Below are 23321 nucleotides of genomic sequence, written 5' to 3'. Positions count from 1 at the left end.
CACTGGGTCCCCTTGCAGCAAAGACTGACAGAATCAAAACAGTGAAAAGAAAGACCTCAGTTTATCTACAGAGATTTATGACCTGCAGGCTACTATTCTATTTCCACTGGAATATTTGTGTTTATGAACACATTTTGATAAATGGTACTTTTTTTTTCAGTTCATGAAATTTTCAACATAAAAGAACCCTGAATTCCTATTTTGAAATCCATTGCACCATTTTTATTCTGCCTGTATTTTAATATAGCATCAATATTTAACTACTCATTAAATGAAGTGTGACTTTTATAGTGAAAATGTCAGTCTTTGCAGTTCATTAAATTCATTTAAAGTATAGCTGCTTGATATTTTTTTTTCCTGGAAGAATAAAAGGACTATGAATTGAAGGCATAAACTTTAAATTTAAAAGCATGTGTTTTCTTCAAAATTAACATTCAGGATCTGTAACATCATTCATAAGATCGAAGGAACTGTTTGCATTTTCCTGCATTTACTTAGTGACTGTCGTCTTTTATAGAGTGCAGAGCTGTTTATCACAGTTGGATATGACCAGTGGAATGTCACTGTGGACATTAAGATGTCATAAGCTATTATGAATCTCTGGAATTCTGCATGTAGTATTAAAAAAACATTATCTTGAACTATGGCATCAGAAAAAATAAACCCTGGAAGATGTGAAATTTAATAACTCGCTGAATCCAATAGGGCCTAAAAGTGGTCTATTTCAGTTTTAAAAAATAATTCTGATAAGACATTAGACTGCCTGAAAGGAATGGATATATTAAAAATGGAACTTGAGAAAATGCATTCAAATGAATTTTTTAGATGTTTGCAATTCTTTCTTCCTAAAATTACTATGATTTACATGTGTGGAGCAGTAAATGCAAATGATTTCCAATCACCACGGGTACGTGTACACGATTACAAAGTCTCTTAATGAGAATTGGGAAGATTTGGGCATTCACTGAACGAGACATAAAAGGAAATGAACACTTCCATGCCCTCCTTCCCTACAGAGGGCTAAGAAGGGACTCGCTCTTGTTCCAAGCACGTGGTCATTCCTCCTTTTCTTCCTTAACCCAGTCCATCCTTCGCGCCAGCTCCAGCCACCTTCCAAGACAGAAAACTCAGCACCCAGCGGAAGCATGCTAGAGCTTTATCTCGTTTTTTAGAAGAGAAGACCTCACCTCTGCAGCATGACAGGCAAAATCGGAGCTCAGCCCTGCTCCCTGTCTCCTGAGAAGCTCCATTTGCTGCCTTTTCTTGAGTCAGGATGCTGGTTCTTCTTCCTGGCACATTCACCCATATTTTCTTATTCTGTTATGGTAAAACTTCCCAGAAAGTGTCCTGAGTTGGAGCAATAATTAAAAAAAAAAAAAAAAAAATCCTACTTTGTTCTATTTTCACTTCAAAAATATAAAAGGTAAGACGTCTGAATGGGGGTAGGGAGGCAAGAACACTTGTTTTATTGATTTAAAAAAAACAGACCTGGGATGTAGCTACTAAGTGGTAGAGCACTTGTCTAGTATGCAGAGTCCTAGGTTCGATCCCCACTACTGCGAATAAATAAATATTTTCAGGACCTGATCATTTTATTTCATCACATTGCACCTAATCAGGCACAGTAAATAAAATGACTAGAGAATCTTTCCGCTGAACACAAAAGTTGATGATAACTTTGGGGGCAGAGGGCTATCCATGTACGTTCCTTGAGTACAGATGGACTTAGTTCGTGAAGATTTTTCTTTTTATCTTCCTTTTTCCTTTCCTCTTATCCTTTTTTACTGAAACTCTCCCACTAGAAAGGAAATAGAAGAAAACTTATCTGGAGTCCACAGTACCTACCTAAATGATTATAATAACAAAATAACACGATCATATTCTACTTCAGGTACCTGACCACCTGCTAAAAAGTGTGGATTCTGCCATCAGTAACTTCACCTGCTGCACCCAGAGGGAAAACACAAACTTCCTATGAATTTATCTCAAAGGCAATAACTTAAGAAAGGGGCTCTTCTCACACCCCATTCCTCTGCACCATTTAGAAGTTCACAGGAGTGCTGTGCCCATACACAAGCAAGCATGCACACTCTCCAATGCTTTCTAATATCTTTATATTTTGTCCACTTCCTCTATTCCCTGTTATAGGTAATGGCAATAATACTTTATAGAAATCTGCCTAGTGAACCTAAAAGGAAAGGGACTTGAAAAAAAAAAAAGTACATTTCCATGCAAGATGCCTACAATTATTTGTTCCTGTTTTTAAATAGTACATATAATGGTATGCTCATGATGAATTAAATGGATGTTTGTTTTAATATATATCTTTCATAATTGGCTGTTCTGGAACATCCCACATTGTCCAAAGTACTATATTTTTTATAAGAATTCCTCACTGCCTCTAAGACATCCTTCGACATTCCCACCGGCTTAAGTAATTTCATACTTTTCTGCCTAAATTTGTAGTTACCCGAGTTTAATTACCCCAGAACAATCTGGCCATCAATAACCAACTAAAGGAGGATGGCATTTCCCCCCCATAAATCTATTCATCAAGATTCGACCAGGCCTGGAATGTCCAGGGAAAGCTTCAATAATCAGGGTAGAAATGAGTTGCAGAAACTCAAAGAGAACAGAAGAGCCAAGGCAGGAGATTAGGAAGCCAGGAGATGAGGGCTCACTGAATCAAACATTCTTAAGCAGACTTACATACATAATGAATTGGTCAATTCTGTCCAATGTTTCTGAAAGAGATTACCCTTCCAACAAGCCAAATGAGTGTTCAAGGATGGTAGCTCAGATGGATTCCTGAACAAAATAAGTGTTAATCACTTTATCTCCCCCGATCTTTTTTTGTGAAGAAGAGCAACTTTTCATTTCTATAAAGCCTTGAAATCATTGGTTGGCAGGGCATGGGGGGTGGGGGAGGGCTGTTTAGAGGATGCAGACAATGAAGTCCCTGAAAAGGGGGATTTCCTGACAATAAAACCCTGATCAGAGCCAGTGAGAGACACTGTTGTCTTCAGCATCCCCTTTTCCTCCGGGAATTCCAGGCACAGTAGACAGAGAGGGTCACAGTGCCAACTGCAGGGGGAGGAATCTACCAGGTAGACTTTGCAATTAACTTTTGGGGAAACGCTGGACCACCACATTTTCTTGGGATCTGTTCTTTTAAAAGTATTGCTGCAGGCTTTAAGACAGCCTGCCAATTGTTCCCAAACTATGTAATCAGCTTATGAAATCTGTAAGTAAAGAACCCTAAATATTAGCATAAAATCTTGCAACTAGTTATGTGCCAAGGTTTTCCTGCATACTAGGCACAGTACTCGGTTTTGGGGACATGGCGGCAAATGAGGCAGATGTTGGTCACTGCCTCCAGGAAGTCACAGAGTGAAGGGGCCAAATTGCCTATTAAGTTTCAGCACACACCATACTAGACACAGTAGCCACTCTGTGAATATTTAAGGAATGAATGACGTCTGAGTTTGGGGTTCATGTGACTCAAGACTAAAATAAAAATAAATAAATAAAAAATAACTAGCAAATATACCGGAATGACTAAACACATAAAGCCATCATCTTGAGTGTATACACCCAATGTCAGAAGAAATGAGACAAGAAAACCAAATCCTGGTCACCTAGAGTCCTATTTTTATTCTAATATAATCAATGCATAGAACTGGTCGTTGGTGGTGTTGTAACAATTCATTCCAAATACTCTGGGACTGAGTTCAAGCACCCAGCCATATAGGTGGACCCTAACTGAGTCAATTCCCCAGCTGATGGACAATTATTTCCTCTAATGAATACAGACCTGCTCTTTTTGGACCACTATTCTTACACAGTTTTGTAAATTCAAAGGATATTCTTATCAACTCATAGAGATTCCTAAACAAAAGAGCAAGAAGACAAAAGAAAATATTTGGCAGAAGCCAAGACAGGTGTTGATGATTTTAATTGGTCCAGGAAACCTCTTTCTTTGATGATCATCTACTCCCTAGAATGAACTCTGGCTTTCTTTACTATTCTGGGGAATACAGTGATGGAAGATCCTTTTAGCATCTTTAGGCCCTAGAGAAATAACTGCCCTATATTTAGATAAATGCCCTTTGCAACAAAGGAGTAACTTATTCCGGTTAGCCTTTTCTAAATGACAAAATCAGAAAAATTTCCAAAATATTCCTCTAGCAAGGTGGTTCTCAACCAGGAGACATCTGGTAATATCTAGAGACATTTTTGGTTGTCATAACTGGGGGTGCTACTGGCACCTAGTGGGTAGACACCAGGGATACTGCCAAACATCCTTCTATGCACAGGACGACCTCCTACAACAAAGAATTATTAGGCCCCAAATATCAATAATGTCAAGGGTGAAAAGCCCTGCTCAAATCATACATGAAACAAAGAACAGAGTTTCCACCTATCAGTGCTCAAGGTGAAAGTCCTCCCAATTCAGTCCTTCAAGTTCTGGTAAAATAATGGGATACTCTAAGGCAAGATGGTTTTCCCATAGTCTGTGAACAGCAATCTATCCATATGTTAAGACACTGACCTAATCTTAGAATGACAATAATATATTGGAATGATAATGATAATAGCTAACATCAGCAAAATGCTTAGTCAGTGGAGTTACTATCAATATTTACAAAAACTCTATGCTGGAAATACTATTATAATTCTCAAGAAGGTAAGTTTGTTTATCATACACAACAAGCCCATGGAGTAGGGTGTCAATAATCCATAGGCAGTAAGTGCTGTGAGGCAGAACTTATCTGTTTTGCCCACCCCTGTCTCTCCAGCACCACAAAGCAAAATCTCCCTTTTGTAAACCAAGATGCTAAGAATAAGAAGCTCAAGGAACATGCTGGAGATCACAGAGCCACTAAGTGGTAGAACCCTGGTCCCTAGACTCTGTTTCACACCCTGTCAGCCTGCCAAATGCTCAAAATTTGGAGTCACTGAAACACATTGGACCACTCCGAACTAACCTTAGATAAGCAGAACCAACAACAGCCTAAGGAGGAATGAGTTAGGATGCTTTCCAAAGTTACCAAAGTCAAATTTTCCAATATACAGAAAGTTGATGAAACAAAAGTGACCCCCTAGTCAATAGCAAAATACATTTGCATTCTCATGAGTCACTTGATGGCAATCTAAGAGGGTGGCTGGTTTCACAAGAGGTTTTAAAGCTGCTTCTCTCAATTCGAGCAGGACTCATGCAGCAACTGGCAGACTTCATGAAGCCAAGATGGCAGCACTTCCTGAATGGACAAATTCTTTGGGTGAGTTATGAAACTCTTTCTGACCACAAGGGAGCCCACACATGGATCACAGAATGCATGTGTGGACCAGTCAACACTGAACAGTAATAGACCCCTCAATGACAGATTCATCTTAGCACCGTCTTCAGGTAAAATTAAGATGGAGGTCAATTATGTTATGAGATTTACTTTCAAGAATTAATAGTTCTTGACGGGCAAGAGAGTGCAAAAATTAACTTAAAGATTTGAGGAATGCATTGACTTTCCTGTTTTCACCATTTTAATAGATTCTATAATTTTGGAAGGAAATGTAAGAAACAACTTCTAGCAAGTGCTATAAATGGAGAATTGTATCCTACTTATAAAAAAGACCATAAAGAGAAAGGGATAAAAGTTTGTTTTTTAGTTTTACAATATTGACACAGTAGACTAAGTTCTTTTATTTTATGTGAAAATTTCCCTTTCAGAAAGATATAAGTATCCTTGACATTATACAAACATATTCATTATACTCATAAGTACTTCAAGTATTTATTCATAGCCTGTTTTTCTCCACAGGAGGATTGGGGTGACTTTTGAAAGCATATTTATTTTTTTAAAGAGGGGTAATACAAGAATCAAGGCAAAGAAAATGTAAAATAAAGAAAATAATAAAATCTAGATGACCCACACATAGGAGTGCATATCCTACCATCCTGGACAGCTACTAAATGGGTTTCATGTTTGAATTCAATTTCTTGGCAGCCAATGCAAGGAAGAAATGAGAATGACAAGTCTAATAATACCCACAAGATAAGACTAAGTGGATTCTTTTCAGATCTTCCTGTTAGTCTTCTAAGAAGATTCTCGGGAAAATCATCCTAAAAAAGGACACTTTGAGATGAGATGGGCTACATTCTAAGCAGAACAAACAAACAAAAGGTTGTTCATGAAACTACGACTCATGATTCCCCCAGATGCCAAGTGAGTCCTGATGGGTGTGCAATTCAGTAAAGGAAAGAGATCCTGCAAAAGCGAACGTGGAGCAGGGTGGACAAGATGTCACCAGGAGCATTCGGCTCTCAGTCTGGCAGCACCTTCTCATTAAATTAGGTTATCTGGCTGAATGGGTGCATTTTCTTCAGGCCGTTCACCAGAAATACATTCTTTCTTACAACAGATTTTTTAAAGGCAAGCTGGGCAGCAGAAACTTCAAGATCATTATTTCCATTATTTCTGATAAGAAACCGAAGGACAAAAATTCTGTGTCAACAATTTATGCATGATGGCAAAATTTATCATCCGCAAATAAATTTGCCAGAAAGTTGAATGCTAAGGTAAGGGTTGTGCCACAATGGTACATTTTGGTTAGTGACCACAATCAAACAATGAGGTGTTATCTGTTGTCAGATGGATCCATTAAGTTTAAATTGGCCTGGGTTTTAAAATTAGACCCTTCTATCTTGCCTCTCTATTACTAGATGCTGGGTTTTGTCCTTCATCCTTATATAAGATTCTTCCCATCCCTCCCATCCATCATTCTCTCCTGGTCTTCTGTTATCACTATCCTTAGTTTTTAAGCCCAGTAGAATTCCTTCAACTTGACTTGGTGTCCCTTTACTTGGTTTCTACCTTGGTCGTTCACAAATTCCACCCTCACACGCATGCAGGCTTAAGAAACACAGAAGAAGGGAAAGGCTACCTTCCACCTGCAATCTTGCACTTGCTTCATTGCACTTGATGCATTTTCAAAGTGTCTGAACTATAAAGAGAATCTCAGATGATCAAAGCTGTATAGTCCTAACTACAATGTTTTCTAGGACTGTAAGACTAAGACAAGCCATAAAAAAAGGAATACCTAGCAAACGATTTTACTCCACTGACAATTAGAAACCTGTTAAGCCAAAACCAGGATTGGAAAAAATGTTTTAAAAATCAGTAATGCAGCCCAGCACAGTGGCTGGTGCACGCCTGGAATCCCAGCAACTCGGGGGACTGAGGCAGGAGGATCACAAGTTCCAGGTCAGCCTCATCATCAACTGTGGGAGACCCTGTCTGAAAATAAAAAATAAAACAGATTGGAGATGTAGTTCAGTGGTAGAGTACCCTTGGGTTCAATCTCCAGTAATGGAAAAAAAAAAAAAAAAAAAAAACTAATGTACACAGAGCAAGGATATTATGCCACCAAGAAAAGTTATTTATTGTGAATAATGAACCTTGGAAGCAGAAGAAAAATAACTATTTGAAATTAATATTTTCAAAAACAAATAGTATGTCTAAGAACAGGTACAAAAAATAAAGGTAGGAGAGCGAGCGCAGAAGACAAGAAGAGTACAATGGATGGAAGAGATCTAGAAGATTCTTAAGCAAATCCTAGTTTGTGACACCGAGCAGAACTCAAGCATTTAAGAAAATTCACCAACTGTTCACTAAGGAATTTTGCTTTTCCTTAATGTGGCAAGTTTGACACCAGATATGAAGGGTCTTCAACGTCAAGTTGAAGATACAGCAATTTACCCAGGAGGCCACTGCTCCCGGTATCTATTATGTATACTAGATTAATTTAAGTGGTATACAAATACGCCTTTTAAAAAATTAATAATCGTGCATTTATTTTATGGGTGATTTTTGTACACTAAAGCAATACCGGGCTGCCCTATGCAATAGGAATGTCAAATTTGAAAGTGGATCAATATAAAAAAAATTGTAAATAAACAAAACGAAGGTGGCAGCTGAGAAAGCTCCGCGATAAACAACGACAAGCCTCGGAGGTGATTTTAGGAGGAGAATGCCCGCTTAGAATGACGTCCTCGGAATCACACCAAAAGTGGAACCTGGATGCAACTGGAGGTGAGAAAAATTTAGAGTAGGGAAAGGAGACGAGGAAAAAGATGACCCCAGGGTTTAAAGCAGTACCTGGCTTACAAAAGGCACTCCACACTTGTGTGGACTAGACTCCTGACAGCAAAAAGGAGGCAGAGAGAACAAGATCCCTTGAAGGAAAAAGGAAGGAGACATGAAGACTCACCAAGGAACCAAAAGAAGCCAAGAAAGCAACGCTGGACTGGGGAGATAGCTCAGGTGGTAGAGTGCTTGCCTCACAAGCACGAGGCCCTGGGTTCGATCCTCAGCACCGCAAAATAAATAAATAAATAAAAGCAAATTTAATTTTGAGAGTTTGCACCTGTAAATTGGTGGTGGCATCTGTAAACCTGAAGGGGAGTTTGGGGTGGGAGTGACATGTCGTGACATATGGCTCATGCTAGATGTGAACTGATGACAATCCCAGCAGTGGCGACGGCCTACGGAGGTGCCGTGCGGGAGACTAGAAAGGTGAGAGATGACCGTTTTTTCCATCAAAATTGAGAAAGGGCCACCATTCTTCTGCCTTTCTGTAGCCAAGCCCCTTTGCAAGGTAACTTGGCTTGTCCTTCCATCAGAAAATAGAGTTTCCTCTCCCCTTGAATCTGGGCTGGCCTGGGGGCTTGCTTTGACCAAGAGACTGTGGTAGAAGGAAAAGGGTGACATTTCTGGGTCTGAGCTCCAGGACCCTGATATCTCTGCACCTTCCCAGAGCAAGCCCAGGATGGCGGGCAGGAGGTGAGGAACCACAGGCCAGAGAAACGGGGCCCCTGCTGGCCAGCAGCCTCCACCCTCCTGGCCACCCAGTAGCTGACTGCACACACCTCAGAGAATCCAGAGGAGAATAACTGCCCCACTGCATCCAGCCTAAACTGCTGGCTTGCACGATTACAAGCAAAACGTTTTAAGTCACAAAATTTAGAGGTGATTTATTACACAGTCATAGACAACTAATACAAACTCCAGAAAGGGAACAGCTAATGGCACAGAACAAATAAAAAAGGAAAAAAGGAGAGAGCAGGAAGCAGAGGTCAAAAGAGCAAGACGTCAAGCTCTAGAAGGAGACTTCCAGTCCCTGGGAAGAGGAGGGAAAGCAGCAGAGAAGATGGCACAGCAAAAGCAACCAGAAGCATCCAGATGGACTAAATTAGGGAACCAAGACCATAGACACAGGGGGACACAGAGGGACCCGGGTAGGGGTAGGAAATTACAGAGTCGTCAGAAAAGAGATGACCCCAGGGTTTAAAGCGGTACCTGTCCTACAACAGGCACTCCACACTCGTGCATGAGTGAATGAAGTTTAATGTGACAAGGACAGCTCATCTGAGGAGCTCAGAGACAGTTCCAGCCACACTAGGGGAAGAGAAGTGGTCTACAGGATGTAAAGGTGGTCAGGGTGGGAAAGACACAGGACTTGTCTGAAAAACTGTTCAAAGAGACCATGTTAAAGAGGTGTCCACAGCTGGGCAAGTGTCAGGGTAGATGGTCCTTTCTCTAGGACTCTATAGCTAGAGAGGTGGCCACATGAGCTCCCTGGGGACCTGTCAGCAATCCCAGCTCTTGGGCTCACCCCAGACCTATGTGCATGTCACCATGTCCCCCGGAGGTTGGTAAGCACACCCAAGTTTGAGAAACACTCTGCTCTAGAAGGTACAGGAAGAGAAGCACCTTTCATGACATCTGGGGAAAGCCATTCTGCTCTGAATTCCTTTCCAAGACAGATAAAATCAAAGACCACGTCTCAGTTTGGTGCTAACACATCTTCAACGCCTCCCTGACACTTGCAAATCTTCCCTTTCAACAAACACAGAACAGAGCCTCAGGCAAGCAAGGTCTCCAGTGAGATTTCAAAAACACTGTTTACTCCCCTGGGTTTACCTTTAGGATTTTTTTTTTCCCCTGTATGTGGAAAGCCATGGGATTTTCCATTTGTGGTAGTCTTAATTTTACATTAATTTAAGGGAAAAACTGAAATAAATGAACATAGGAAGCATTTTATGTGGATGAAATGAAATGAAGCAAATGGGACAAGAGAGGTAGCACTTTAACTCTACAGTGGAGATCAGAAGACATCAGAACAGCAGGAACAGGAATTTTTATTTTTTTCTTTTCTTTCTTTTCTTTTTTTTTTTTTTTTTTTTTTTTTTTTTTTTTTTTTTTTGATACTGGGGGTTGAACCCAGGGGCGCTTTACCACTGAGTTACATCCCCAGCCCTTGTTAATTTGAGATAGGGTGTCACTAAGTTGCTGAGGCTGACCTCCAAACCGGAATCCTCCTGCCTCAGCCTCCCAAGTTGCTGGGATTACAGGTAGGCACCACTGCACCAGCTAAGGAACAGGAACATTTGAAAGCAGAAAGGCACAAGCCTGGGAAGGTGGGTACTGTCTGCAGAACCAAGAACATCCAAGAGTCAGGAAGGGATACACAATATTGTTGGAAGGATTTATTCCGAAGAGTAGAGCTGTTCTCCGTCTGGTCTGGAACAGAGACCTAGACAAGTGAGAAGGATGACTGAGATTCATGGCAGATAATATCAAATTCCTCCAGAAGTCCATGAGGAACAAGGGGAGGGCTGGTTGGCCTGAGATGTGAAGAAAGTGGCAAAAACTTGAAGGAGTCATTGTGGAGGATGCCCAGGAGAATAAATGGATGAACACAGGACTATGCAGCCAGGGCCCAGGGCAGACAGCACCAAGTTCAGCTGCCCTTAAGTGGAGAACTGAAGGATACGAAATACACAGCAAGAGGAAAGGAGAGAGAGGAGGTTGGGTAGGGGCCAGAGCAGCCAGCATGTTCTCATGGTCAAGGTTCCATAAAGAATCAAGGGCTAACCAAAGGGGCCAGTGGACTATGTGAGGCAAAGGGACATAAAGGACCCAAGGTTCCTAGTGAAGAAGATTCTCAGTGGACAGTGGACATGAGGCTTCAGGGGTAAATTGGGTTTGATCAAAAATTTTCAAAATATCTAAAGAAACATTGCTGAAACTTTGTCACCAATAGTTAAGACTTGAGGAAAAAAACGCTATAAAAATTCAAGATGAGTTTTGAAAAGAGAAATGTGGGCCTAAAATATAGGTATTCAATTAAAATTAGGGCATAATGATTTGCAGTTTCTACAAAGAACATAAATCCTGGGTATTTTAAGCCTACCCAAAATAAAATCCCAAAACTGAAGAAAGGACTAAAAAGATATCAAACTTATTACAGTGCATCTTTCTCAACAAAGGAAGATCTTCCAAGAAGCAAACGAAAGAAAAAAAACATTAAAACTTTACAGAGGGCTGGGGAGATAGCTCAGTCGGTAGAGTGTTTGCCTTGCAAGCCCAAAGCCCTGGGTTCGATCCCCAGCACTGCCAAAAAAAAAAAAAAAAACTTTACAGAAAAAAATAGACCACTGTGATTTGTATACAAAAATCAGAAACTTGGAGATACCCAGGAAGGGTTTCTTGGACCTCACCTATCACTCCCCACCCCCACTAGACTATCAGTTGTCCATTCCTATGGCTCACTCCCTCCACAGTAATGGCGTCTGTAACTGGGCACGTGGCCAGGGGCACCACAGAATTCATTTCCTTCGAGCCTAGGAGTCACAGGTGCAGCTCTGTGACTCAGTCTGACCAGTGAGATATTAACAAAGTGTCATGTGGCACCTTCAAGAACCTTCCCTTTACCTTAGACACCTCCCTCCTTCTTGCTGGATGGACCACAGACAACTGGAGCTCAGTCCTGAACCATAAGGACAAAAGCCACAGGATAGTTACAGGCACCATGACTCCCCAATCTCTCGGAAACCCTATAGCAGCCCTGGATCACTTCCCTCTAGACTTGGCTAAGGAAAAGAGAAACAAACATCTACATCATTTAGGCATTGCTATTCAAAAGTTTGCTTTTTTCTCCCTTTCTTGGATCAAACTCAGTCACTCTGAAAACTTCTTTACTTGTTTGTCTCTACTTGTGTTCCTCTCTCACTCCTTCTTAGGCAAGAGCCACCCTGACGCCAACTTCACACCCGTTACTCTATTCGGGGGCTACCAACACATGAAATACTGATACAAAAATCCAAAATAAAAGTCTACCTTAAAAGCCTTGAAAAGGGATCCTTAAAAACAGGACAAGTGACTTTTCACAGCTCCTTTCCCCTACATTGCCTTGAAATTTCTGACACATGGTTGGATCCAACCAGTTTATGCAAAGATTAACTTAAGATCAGATCTTCTGCTCTATGATTTTTTTTTTTTTTTTTTTTTTTTTTTTTGGTGCTGGGGATCAAACCCAGCCTCTACCAACTGAGCTATATCCCCAGCCCCTCTATGATGTTTTTATTCATCTCTTTTTCACTCTTCATCACGTTTTCTTCTGTGTACCAAGCACCGCCCCGGATATCTGTCCCTTGGTCCTCAAAGTAGGCCTAGACCTCACCCTCATCAATATACTCCAGTGCAAAGAGATGGCGCAGCAGCCTGTGGTGGAACAAATGAAACCCTGAATTGGGGACACATGCCATGAATAAGAAATGGGGGTAGGGAAGTGGTAACTGGAGGCAGGGGAAAAGGATATTTTAGAGATTGAGATATTTTTAAATAGTGAGGCCAAACCTGAAGGAGATATTTAGGCTGAGACCTTACTGCTGAGGAAACAGCAGCCAAGTGAAGATCTCTGGAGAAAAGGTTTCAGACAGGGTGACAGCAAGTGCACAAGGATGGGATAATGGCTGGAGTGGTCAAGATACACAGAGCAAGAACGGGGGGAGGCCTTAAGAAATGAGACGGAAGACAGCAAGGCGGGCATAGACCTTGAACCTGTCAATCAAGGTCCACACCCATGCATTCCTCTCTCCTTCCCTCCCTCTCACTCCTTCCCTTACATCTTTTCTATATAATAGTACAGGATATACATACTTCACATATATATACATAAATCTTCAGCAATCTTTCCTCCCTATTATCTCCAAGAAGTGGTTTCCAGCCTACAATCAAAGGCTAACTCCCTTCACCTACAGTCTTCATTCCCACATCAGGCGACCATCCAATCCATTATTCAGTACCCATCCCTTCCCCCTCATCTCTCCCTCAAATATTTTCAAATAGTTTTGAAAATATCTTCTCATAAGCTCCCCCTTCAAAATGCCATCCTCTACCTGCCTACCTACAAACACACAGACACACACACACACACACACACACACACATAAAGGTACTGAAACACTATAACACACACAGACTTTACTATAGTACCTACTAAGAAAAATCTTGGCTCTTTGGTCAAACATTCTAGTGCCTACACAATTTGATCTCACCAACCATACCTCTCACCATGGGAACACAAAAATTCACCTCCACAGATTATTCCATAGACCACCCTGCTGAGGACTCTAAATGAACTTCTATTCAGATGTTATGCTCACAGCAAATCCTGTCTAGAATTCCCTCTCACTCTCTCCTCTAAATATCCTTATATTTCCTATTTGTCCAAGCCTGACAGTCCCCAAGAGCTCTTGTTCCTGACAGCACATCCCTCCATGATCTTCTTCCTCATCCCATCTGCTCATGGGAAACTTTTACTTCCACCATCATCAGATTCAGGCTAAAACACCTCTCTTATATACACATATTTACACACACATGCACACATGCATACATATCTGCTCCCCAGTCAAGGTAGAGGTCTCTTGAAGGTAGACCACATCTAATCTCAGCCTCAACAAGAAGCTCATTCCTATCATAATAAAATATCTGCATTAAATAAGCACAAGCTACTTCTGGTTTCCATAAAGAATAAGAATAATTATGCATAGTGCAAATCCTCAGATATCTTCAAAATCATCAAATTTCATTCAGGTGTGGTGCTGCAAACCTATAATCCCAACGACTTGGGAGGGTGAGGCAGGAAGATCACAAGTTCAATACCAGCCTCAGCAACTTAGTGAAACTCTTAGTGAGACCCTGTCTTGAGATAAAATAAATAAATAAATAACAAGAACTGAGGATGTAGCTCAGTGGTAAATCATCCGTGGGTTCAGTTCTCAGTACCAAAAAAAAAAAAAAAAAAAAAAAAAAAATCATCAAGCTTCAGTGGAAAGAACAGTTTTAAATGGACATTTTTCCCTACCCAGTACCTACTTTTGTGACTGAAGGCAGTACCAACTTTGTTTCCTAGAGCAGCCCACATGGTTTCCTAGAGAATGACAGTATCAACTCCCCTCCTGAGATGCCCACAGGACTGAGGGGCCTGGACATGGGACCAAGTCTATCCAATGGAACTTGATGTAGAGAAGTTGAAACAAGCAAGAAAGAAGTTCTCCCCCTGGGGAGCTGAGCTGTGTGAATGTGACCTGGAGCAGCTGCTGGACATCTTCCCACCACCTGAGGTCAGTCTTGCTGACAAAGAAGCCGAAGAGATGTAAGCAGAGGTGATACAGAAAGTCTTACAACATCCTCTGAGACCCTGGATCTCGCTATGCCTGAAACAAAACTTGTAATCCCTGTTGTATTTAATTCAGTTGGGTGACATTTTCTCATTTGCAACCAAAAGCAATTTTAACTATCCAACTATTTTAACCACTTCTCCATTAAGCTCTCTCACTATAATTTTTTTAAATAAGCCAATTAGTAAATGCTGAAGAGATAGACATTAAGGAACTCTAAAACAAATCTACCATATTTTTTAACTATTCAAATATTCCTAGATTTAACTCATCCTTTTATCAAGAAAATCAATTTCCAACCAAGCAAACATATTTCCCTAAAGTTTTCAAGTCAGGTTGGCAATTTGGATTTCCATTTCCTATACCTAGGAGATTTTTTTTAAAGAAACTGTAGAACTTTTATTATTCCACAGTAAATCCCTTGCTCATTACAAATCAACTGTAGAAACTGCTGGAAAACCTCACAGTATGGTACCATAACTTATACTACATCAATTTTAAACAAATTTAAAAATTCACTCCCCTCATCATTATCTTTAACATAATCCTTCCACATAAGCAATTTGGTCACTGTAGATAAGGCCACATAAAACTTGCCACATTTGGAATAGAAGGGCCAAGCTCAAAATCCACACCTCCAAAAGAAGGAGTCTATATTACTCAAAGATGTGTTTAGGGTAAAATCCAAATGCCTTTTGATAATGGCCAATTTATTTGACTTATGGATTATCAAGACACCCAAATTATTCTTTTATAAACAAAGCAAAATTAAGATTAAAAATAGAACGCTACTCATACAAGAAGGAACATTTTCCAGGGGCTGATATGCTTCCCAAAAGCATGGAACATATTTAAGAGAACATGGCATCCTGGGGAAGATTAAGGACACAAACCCAGGAAACAAAGAAAATGAAATGATCTACCTCAAGAGGAGGAGATAAAACCTGTCAGAAGCTCATACAGACCTTGACAAAAAGCCTCTACTTCTGTATTTGGAACAGGGTTTTAAGTGACCTGAATCTACATTCAAAACATATTTAAATTTGCAAGCATACTTAGCAAAAATCCTATCCCTCCTTATTAGCCACACTTGAAACAGATTCTCTAAGATATTTTGACATAAATAACATCTCACAAAATCCAATTTAAAATTCACCTCTAACATAAAGAACAAAAAAATTAAATATTCTCATTCATAAGTGGCTAACACGGTTTTTAATTGTTATTGCAAATTCTGCATCATTCCCATTTAGTTATTACCATTTAATAATGTTTCCTGGGCTGGGGATGTAGCTCAGTGGTAGATAACCTGCCTAGTGCAAAACGTCCTGGGTTCAATTCCCAGCACAGCAAAAAGGAATGTTTCTTCCAAATAACTATTAAGAGAATAAGCTGGTATCAAATGTAAACAAACATATACAGGTACACTTCTTTTTTATACCACTGTTTTAACAGTGCAGTAGAATTTCCAAATAATCTGAGTTCCATATGTAATATTACCTCCTAAATTATCACTTCACTAACTGGGGAGTTGATTTAGCATCGCCTACCAACCCTCAAGACCAAGGATGTTCCTTGAACTCATTTCCTTACTCTGAAAGGACAAAAGTCCATTTCCATCACATTACTGCATACAGGAAGACCAACTATGATTCCTCCTCCCTGACCTCTCTCTTGAAACTAACCCAGTACCTGTCTCTCTGGAAATATTCCACCAAAATATCCAAAGTCAGCTTTATCTCTCCTTCCAAACCGGCCTCTTGTCTAATCTCTGTTTCCACTCAAGGTCTTACCATTCATCTAGGACCCGAGCTGAAACACCCTAATCATCTCCATCTCCTTTCTCCCTTCCCAAGTCAGAGATGTCTTATCGAGTGCTTTCCTCTCCCTTGCAGCCACATTCACCCCTTCTTGTTCAAATCCTTCTCATACTTCACTCAATGGGGTAATGACCTCCTAGGTAGTCTCCCTAGCTCTGGTGGGGCTCTATACCAATTCAGTCAAAAGGTCAGATCCATCTTTACAAAGTACAACTTGTACCCAAACCACTGGCCCATCAACAATTCTTCAAATGCACATAGCCGCGAGCACTGCTGGTTGTCTTCTCAACAGCCTTCTTCTTGCAAACAGAGCATAACACTTACTATGCTCATGTGCAAGGCTCAACCCCAGGGGATGACATGGGATGGGTCTAAACCCATCAGAGCAATCTCCTTCTTCTTTACCAATGTGAGTGTCCTAGGGTGGTCACACGACCCTCTTCTGATCAATAAGAGAGAGTCTGATGGGAAAGCTGTTGCTTCTTGATAAGAGATGCAGGAGGGAAATGTGCTCTTGGCGACCACTGCCCCTACCACCACTGCACTGTTCCTGTTTCATGCGCTATCAGGTTAGGAGGTGATGCCAGCTTAGTAGCCAACTTGCAACTGGTTTCAGAAAGTGCCCAAACTCCAAGGTTGGGAGAATAAAGAGATCAGAGGGATCTATATGATGGAACCATTCAAAAAGCCTGAGATGGCCTACCTGGAGACTTTGTAAGTAAACAATGTCTTTAGTTTACATCACTCTGTTGGGTTCTCTGTTATCTGCAACCCAAGGCATTCTAACCTGTAAACACACAAAAAGCAAACTCTGCCTTACCACAGAAGGCCCTGTGCACTACACTACTCCGAACATAGTCTCCAGTCCCACACCAGCAGCATCTCCTGGGAGCCCCACCCCAGACTCATGAATTGGAATCTCTAGGAGTAAAGTCCAAAAGTCTGCATTATAACAAGCTCTCCAGGTGGTTCTTGTAGATGATGAAGTTTGAGATACAACTCCATAAAATGATCACATATTACTACCCACAAAGCACACTTGGACTGTAATTTCTCCAGTGACAGTAACCTCCTTTCACTAGGTTTCAGCATCACCTTTGGTTTGCTTAATTTGATCTCTTCTTAATCAAAGTTTTCAAACGCAAAGGTTCCCAGGACCTGAGAGGAACACAGAGGCTGAGCAGGAGAAGAGGAAGTAGTGATTGTGATGAACCACAGTTTGCATGCCCATCTGAAGGACTCCCAGCAGATGTCGCCACCCAGGGATGCAGGTTCACTTTTTCCAAATTTACAATTAATTGGGAAAAAAAGCTGGAATCCAGACTTATACACAAAGATTTTTAGACACAGACAACTAATTGGGCTTTTAAAAAATACTTTAAAATTAAACACAACAAGTCCTCAAGCAGATCCAGCATCCAGTTGAGATTGTGGCCTGAAAGAGCTGAGTCTTGAAATATCAACACACACTTTGAACACTGGGACCACATACACTCATTGCCTCCATCTAATGTGACTAAAATTAATTTTTTTTTTTTTTGCTAACTATATGCTTGTCTCTAGTGCACACAGAGTTTTCATCAACATTCCACTCCCTGGAGGGGCCAATTGGGGGTTTGTAGATCTCCAGTTAATGGCAACAGATCCATTTTACCTATCAATCACAACGGACCAGACTGCAAGATTCTCAAAGGCCTACAAAAATTTTCAAATATGAAGAAGAAAATGAATGAGGCAAGCAGCGCCAAAAGAACTACAATATGAAAATGAATAAATACAAAATCAATGTCTACAAATTGTAAACATAAGTCAGCTGATCAACTTAGATACGGTGTCGTATCATATCATGTTAAAAGTAGGATACAGGTGTATTTCCATGTTTGATATGGAGGTGAGCCCAGATCCATAGTGGTTAGTTCCTTCCAAAACTTCTAGAAGTACCTGAGTATTAACCTGAAACCAACCAATCTGCCATAAGTCTAGTCTTCTTTATAGCTATCACAAATTTCTTTACCCAGGTCTACTCCATTCACTCAACTGTCCAGAGTTGGATGTAGAACTGCCCACAGAGTTGAACATAAACCACAAATGACTTATAAAAACATTTTTGAATCCTCATCTGCATATAAATTTGTCTAAGACAAAAGTTGCAAAGAAGTAGCACAAAAGCATGTTTTAAGGGTCCCATGTAAAGATTTTAATTATATGTTTATATACTGCCAACATTTAAAATTTGGGAAGTTCATATTTAAAAAATCCAGATTACCATTCTCTTGAAAAGAAAAATTGGAAAATCTGGAAATAGTGGGCCCAAATGGCAACAATCTACTAATGACAAGGCCACCCTTTAAGTGTGACATGTTCTCCACTTGGCCACAAACTCTATCCTCATGTAGGTTAACTGGATGTCCTTACAGACATTTGAGTGTAAGATCCCTGGTCTAAGATCTTTAGAGAAACCTTATTTCTCTTCCATAACATGGCTTCAATATCTTGTATGGAAGGATATGGAAATCTCTCAATCTGTTCTCAAAATTTAACGTCTCCAGAAATGAGGCAATTAATTCTCATGCTAGTTTAAGATATCAGTCTAAGGTTCCATCGAATTCCTCAAAGTATTCTCAATTTGAATCATGATCCCCAGGAAAAGAGACAAATAACACATTATCTTTCAGTTTCTCTTTCTCTTCAAACTAACCCAGGTAGAGACCCAATAAGGTGGAGTCAATGTGCTAACATTGGAATGTCTTAATTTAATCAGAGTGATCAATAAATAATACATATAATAAGTATAAGGGAAGATTTAGACTGAATAAAAACAAAATAGAACTAATTATCATTAAAGACAAGAAGACAACAGCCATATTTGGAAGGGAAAAAAGAAAACCTCAAAAAATATGCAGAAAAAGCTAGTAGAATTTAGTCCAAGTTCATTATTAACGTATAGTACAATTTTACCTCATCTATACCCGCATTCAAAACACAATCTCATTTTGGGGTAGCAGACTTACGACAACTGTATGCTAATTGATACTTTACATATGATTTTCTTACTGGTGAGAAAATTAACTGGACCCAGGGAAAGAAATTCCATATACATTGTCAATGGGTCACCAATGCACTTGAATCACATAATAAGGACTTTTGTTAACATATAGACTTTAGTTTAATTTGTTAGCCACACCACAGAAAGAAATGTTCAAATAGTAGATTTTCCACTTGAAATTAAAATGGAAATTAGCCCTTAGAAAATAGAGATGACTTTAAGTTTCTACATCAGTGGCTGGTTCATGAATTATTAACTGATTTTAATGATCCTGGCTATATTTTATTTGAAGTTATTCTCCTACTTGCAATGACTTTTGAACCCTCAAAACTCTTTTATCCATTCTCCATAGACAGAGTACACTTTCATGAGCACTGACATTTAAAAAGGATCCATATACTCAGAATGTAAAGATAATACACTCACATATAATTTATACAAAGGACTCTGGTCATTTGTTAAAGAGAGAAATGAATGGAACCCTATTATTCACGGTTTGTAAATAAATTTAAAGATAAGCGCTAACTTTTCACTTGTTACGCCTGGAGCCCAGAGTTCTGTGTTCTTTCTAAAGTTTCCCAGACAGTCGTTAAAACAAGAAAGGGCAAAAACATACTTTTGTGAAATCCATCATTTCCCGTCCAGAAAGATAATGCAAGTCATTTAAAGTTGTCTTAAGAGATTAATAATTACAGGTATTTTCATATAAAATAAACACATGTCTTTGTGTGCTAGGTTTTACATTTTCAGTATAAACCTCACTAAGCAGTACCACTTCAGACACATAAGTTAGCTGTGAAAGAAAATGCTATAAACCTTTAATTAGCACTTGCTGTTTTATATAAAGTTAACATTTCCTCTTCCTCATTCGAAAAAAATTACAGTAAATAAAATTGGGGTTTCTATTTCTGAAATAAAGAGTAGGAAAACAGTATTGTGGCTTAACATAAGGAATGCTTTATTTCAAGGATTGTAATATATTTTTACCTGTAAGCAAATGGAAACGCCCCTTAGAATATGTACAATTCGATTCCTCCCAATATTAAGTGCTGTACCTAACTTTCACAAGTTGGGTACTACAGCACTTAACATGATCAGATTGCTGATTACTAAGACAGCAGGTTATTTCGGGAATATAGCTCGATTAAGATGACAGCAAACCAGCTTGTATCCACACTCCTGAAGTTGAACAAGCATTCCCATAATGTCTGTTTCCGAGCTTTATATGCCCTCCCTGAAGTAAGTATTCCGAGTTTAAATGGACTCAAAATAGTCTTTTTCAGAAAATAAAAAGAGACACACACAAAACACCCACAATTTCCTCTGGTCCCTTGAAGTACCTTGGGATCCTAGTGAACAGAGATTTGCCACGCATTGCAGTGACTGGATTAGTACAATAGGTTTCTATTTTGGTGTCATTCGAGTGTTGCTGATCTTAAATCAGAGAAAGAAGTAGAAACATTAGACAAGGTAATGGCTTCCCAAAATAAGAGCATGCCCAGTTTATACAAGGCTTGCACACACAGGCTAAGTTGTAAGGAGATAAATAATACCCCACTGGAACAATTAGGTGGATTCTCAGAAACACTACATACTTAATTAGGCTGCCTAAGTCCCTGACTGAGCATACATGGGGGACTTTTTAAAGCATTTAATAACCTGAGTAAATCCAAAATCAGAGGACAAAAACCAATCCTTAACTCTGGCTACAGCCATCAGTCTTTTCTTGTTCCTTTTCCAGTGTTTAATGTGTTACTCTTGGAATTCCGAGAGCATGAATGCGCCCCCCTACACACACACACACACACACACACACACACACACACACACGCCGCCACCAAGGGGTTAAAAACACTAGATAAAGTCCCTTCGTTCTAAATTTATAGGGAGGGCCCTCTGTGCCAGACGCAGTGCTGGCCCACGATGGCACAGGGACGAACAAGAGCGATCCTAATGGTCTTTTACAAACTTCAGCACTGGAGTTGGGAAGGAAGTACAAACAAATAGGAAGGAACACGAGCTTCCATCAGCCACGGGGCACAGCAAACTGTCCCTCATTCTAGATGCAATTCCTCCTCTTCCTGTTATTTATTCATTAGTTTTGTATAGCACCTTTCTTTCAGCAGGCTCCTTATTTCCTCCTCTGTTATCCAAGCAATCATAAACAAACTACGATTTGAAAGAAAAGGAGGGGGAGGGAGGAGCAGGGGGAAGGGAAAGAAAACCACATTCAAAAGGCACAGGCCATCCAGAGCACGGTTCTTTCTCTGAATGTCGCCCTCGGGGTGATGTTTTCTCCAAAGCTTGGCCCTGGGGGCTTAAGAGAGGACAGAGAGCCCGAGCAGGCGCGGCTCTGGCACCCGGGCTACAGCCCGGCACCGACTCGCTGCGCCGCCCGCCCTTCTGCGATCCACCTTCGGCCACCTGAAACATTAGGTTCTCCAAGTTGGCGCAGGGGGAAGTGCAGGAGGATGAGGTGACTCCAAGGCGTGGTGTGGAGGTCTGCAACTCTGATCTCCCCGAAATGCAAAACTTAACCCCCGCCCCCAAAAATGAAAGATGAGAAGCCACTTGCGCTGACCCGGGAGGGGCGGGCAGGTCCGTTTGGTGGTCCAGAGCGCCCCAGCGGGAAAGGTAGCAAAGCCCACCTGCAGGGATCCCAACCACTTCGCCCACACCCCGTCTTAGGTCCAGGCAGCACGTTCAAAAGTTTGTTCTTCGGTTCCCCAACCGGCCCCGGGGCCAGCTCTCAAGCGGGTGGGGGAGGTAAGACTGACTGAGCCGAGAGGGGCAAGACCATCGGACCACGAGATCAGGGACCCCTGCGTTGCCCAACCCACCCCCACCCCCGCAGTTAGGGGGGTTCCGATCGTGTTTACTAATAACAACAAAGAATCACACGCGAGTCCCGTCTTTCAGTCCTCGGCTGCTCTTCGCTCCGCTTTGGGGCAGCATGGAGAGTCGGGGGGGAGGTGGGAGGAGAGGCGGAGGGGCAGAGCAGAGCGCCCGCAGAAAGACAAAAAGGGGGGTGGGAAGGGGCAGAAAGAGGAGAGTTGGACAGAGACGAAGGCGCAAAGGGAAAGGAGTGGTTACGGGAGACAGGAGGGGAAAGAAAAGTGCAGCAAGCGGTGAGCAGGAGCGCGGGGCGCGCCCTGGATGGGGAGGTGGCCCCCGCCCCCCACCCCCTGGCCCGGCCCGGCCCGGTCACCTTGCTGTAGCCGTAGTACCCCAGGCACTGCGCGAAGTCCAGGCCGGCGGGGTCCCCGGCCGCCGCGGGGTAGAACCTCACATCCATGCCGGAGCCGGGCCCGGGGCCGAGGGCCGGGACTGGGGCTCGCCAGGGACGGTGCCCGCCTCCTCGCAACCGCTAGATCCACCGTCGGGGGCGCCCGACTGGGGGCGCCCGGGGTCGGCGCGCGGGACTCGGGGCTGGAGGGGCGTCGCGACCGGAGCCCAAGGAGCCCGGGAGCCGCGGCCGCCGCACACAAAGGCGCGGCCACGCGAGCCGCGGGAGAGCGGGAGGCGGCCCGGGGGACGCGCCCCGCCGGGGCACCGAGGTAGCCTGCGCGCGGGCCGGGCGCCCGGGGCGCGGGGCACAGCGCGGGGGCCCGGGGCGGCGCGGCGAGTTCAGGTGCGCTGGGCGAGGCTGGGACGGCGGCGGCGGCGGCGGCTGGCCCCGCTCCTCCTCCTCCTCCCCGGGCGGACTGAGGAGAGGAGCCGCGGAGACAAGGGGCCCGGCCCCTCCCCTCCTTCTCCCCCTCCTGCCTCCGCCGCCGGTCCCCTCCCCGCGCCGCCGCCGCTCCGCCCCTCCCACCGCGGGCAGCTGGCGCGCCGCCCGCCCCGCCGGTGCGCTCCCCGGCCCGGCCCGCCTCCGCGCGCGCGACCCCTCCCGGCCCCTGCCCCGCGCGGGCCCCGCCGCTCACCCCGC

The 23321-nt window shown here is 42.3% G+C and overlaps 1 protein-coding gene across 2 annotated transcripts in view; it reads right to left on the bottom strand.

Annotated features, from left to right (window-relative positions):
• The window catches only part of Tox3 (TOX high mobility group box family member 3), a 102635-nt gene extending 79526 nt beyond the window's left edge, over positions 1-23109 (bottom strand). For both annotated transcript variants that reach the window (XM_047529601.1, XM_047529602.1), the window contains exon 1: positions 22602-23109. In XM_047529601.1, coding sequence (XP_047385557.1) covers positions 22602-22688 — 87 coding nt within the window. In that variant the 5' untranslated portion in view covers positions 22689-23109. The remainder of the gene's footprint in view (positions 1-22601) is intronic.
• Between the last annotated feature and the right edge of the window lie 212 nt (positions 23110-23321).

Source organism: Sciurus carolinensis, chromosome 16 (genome assembly GCF_902686445.1).
Source record: "Sciurus carolinensis chromosome 16, mSciCar1.2, whole genome shotgun sequence".
Taxonomy (NCBI): Eukaryota; Metazoa; Chordata; class Mammalia; order Rodentia; family Sciuridae; genus Sciurus; species Sciurus carolinensis.
Note: the sequence above shows the minus strand (reverse complement) of the source record. Positions and strands in the feature narration are given on the sequence as shown.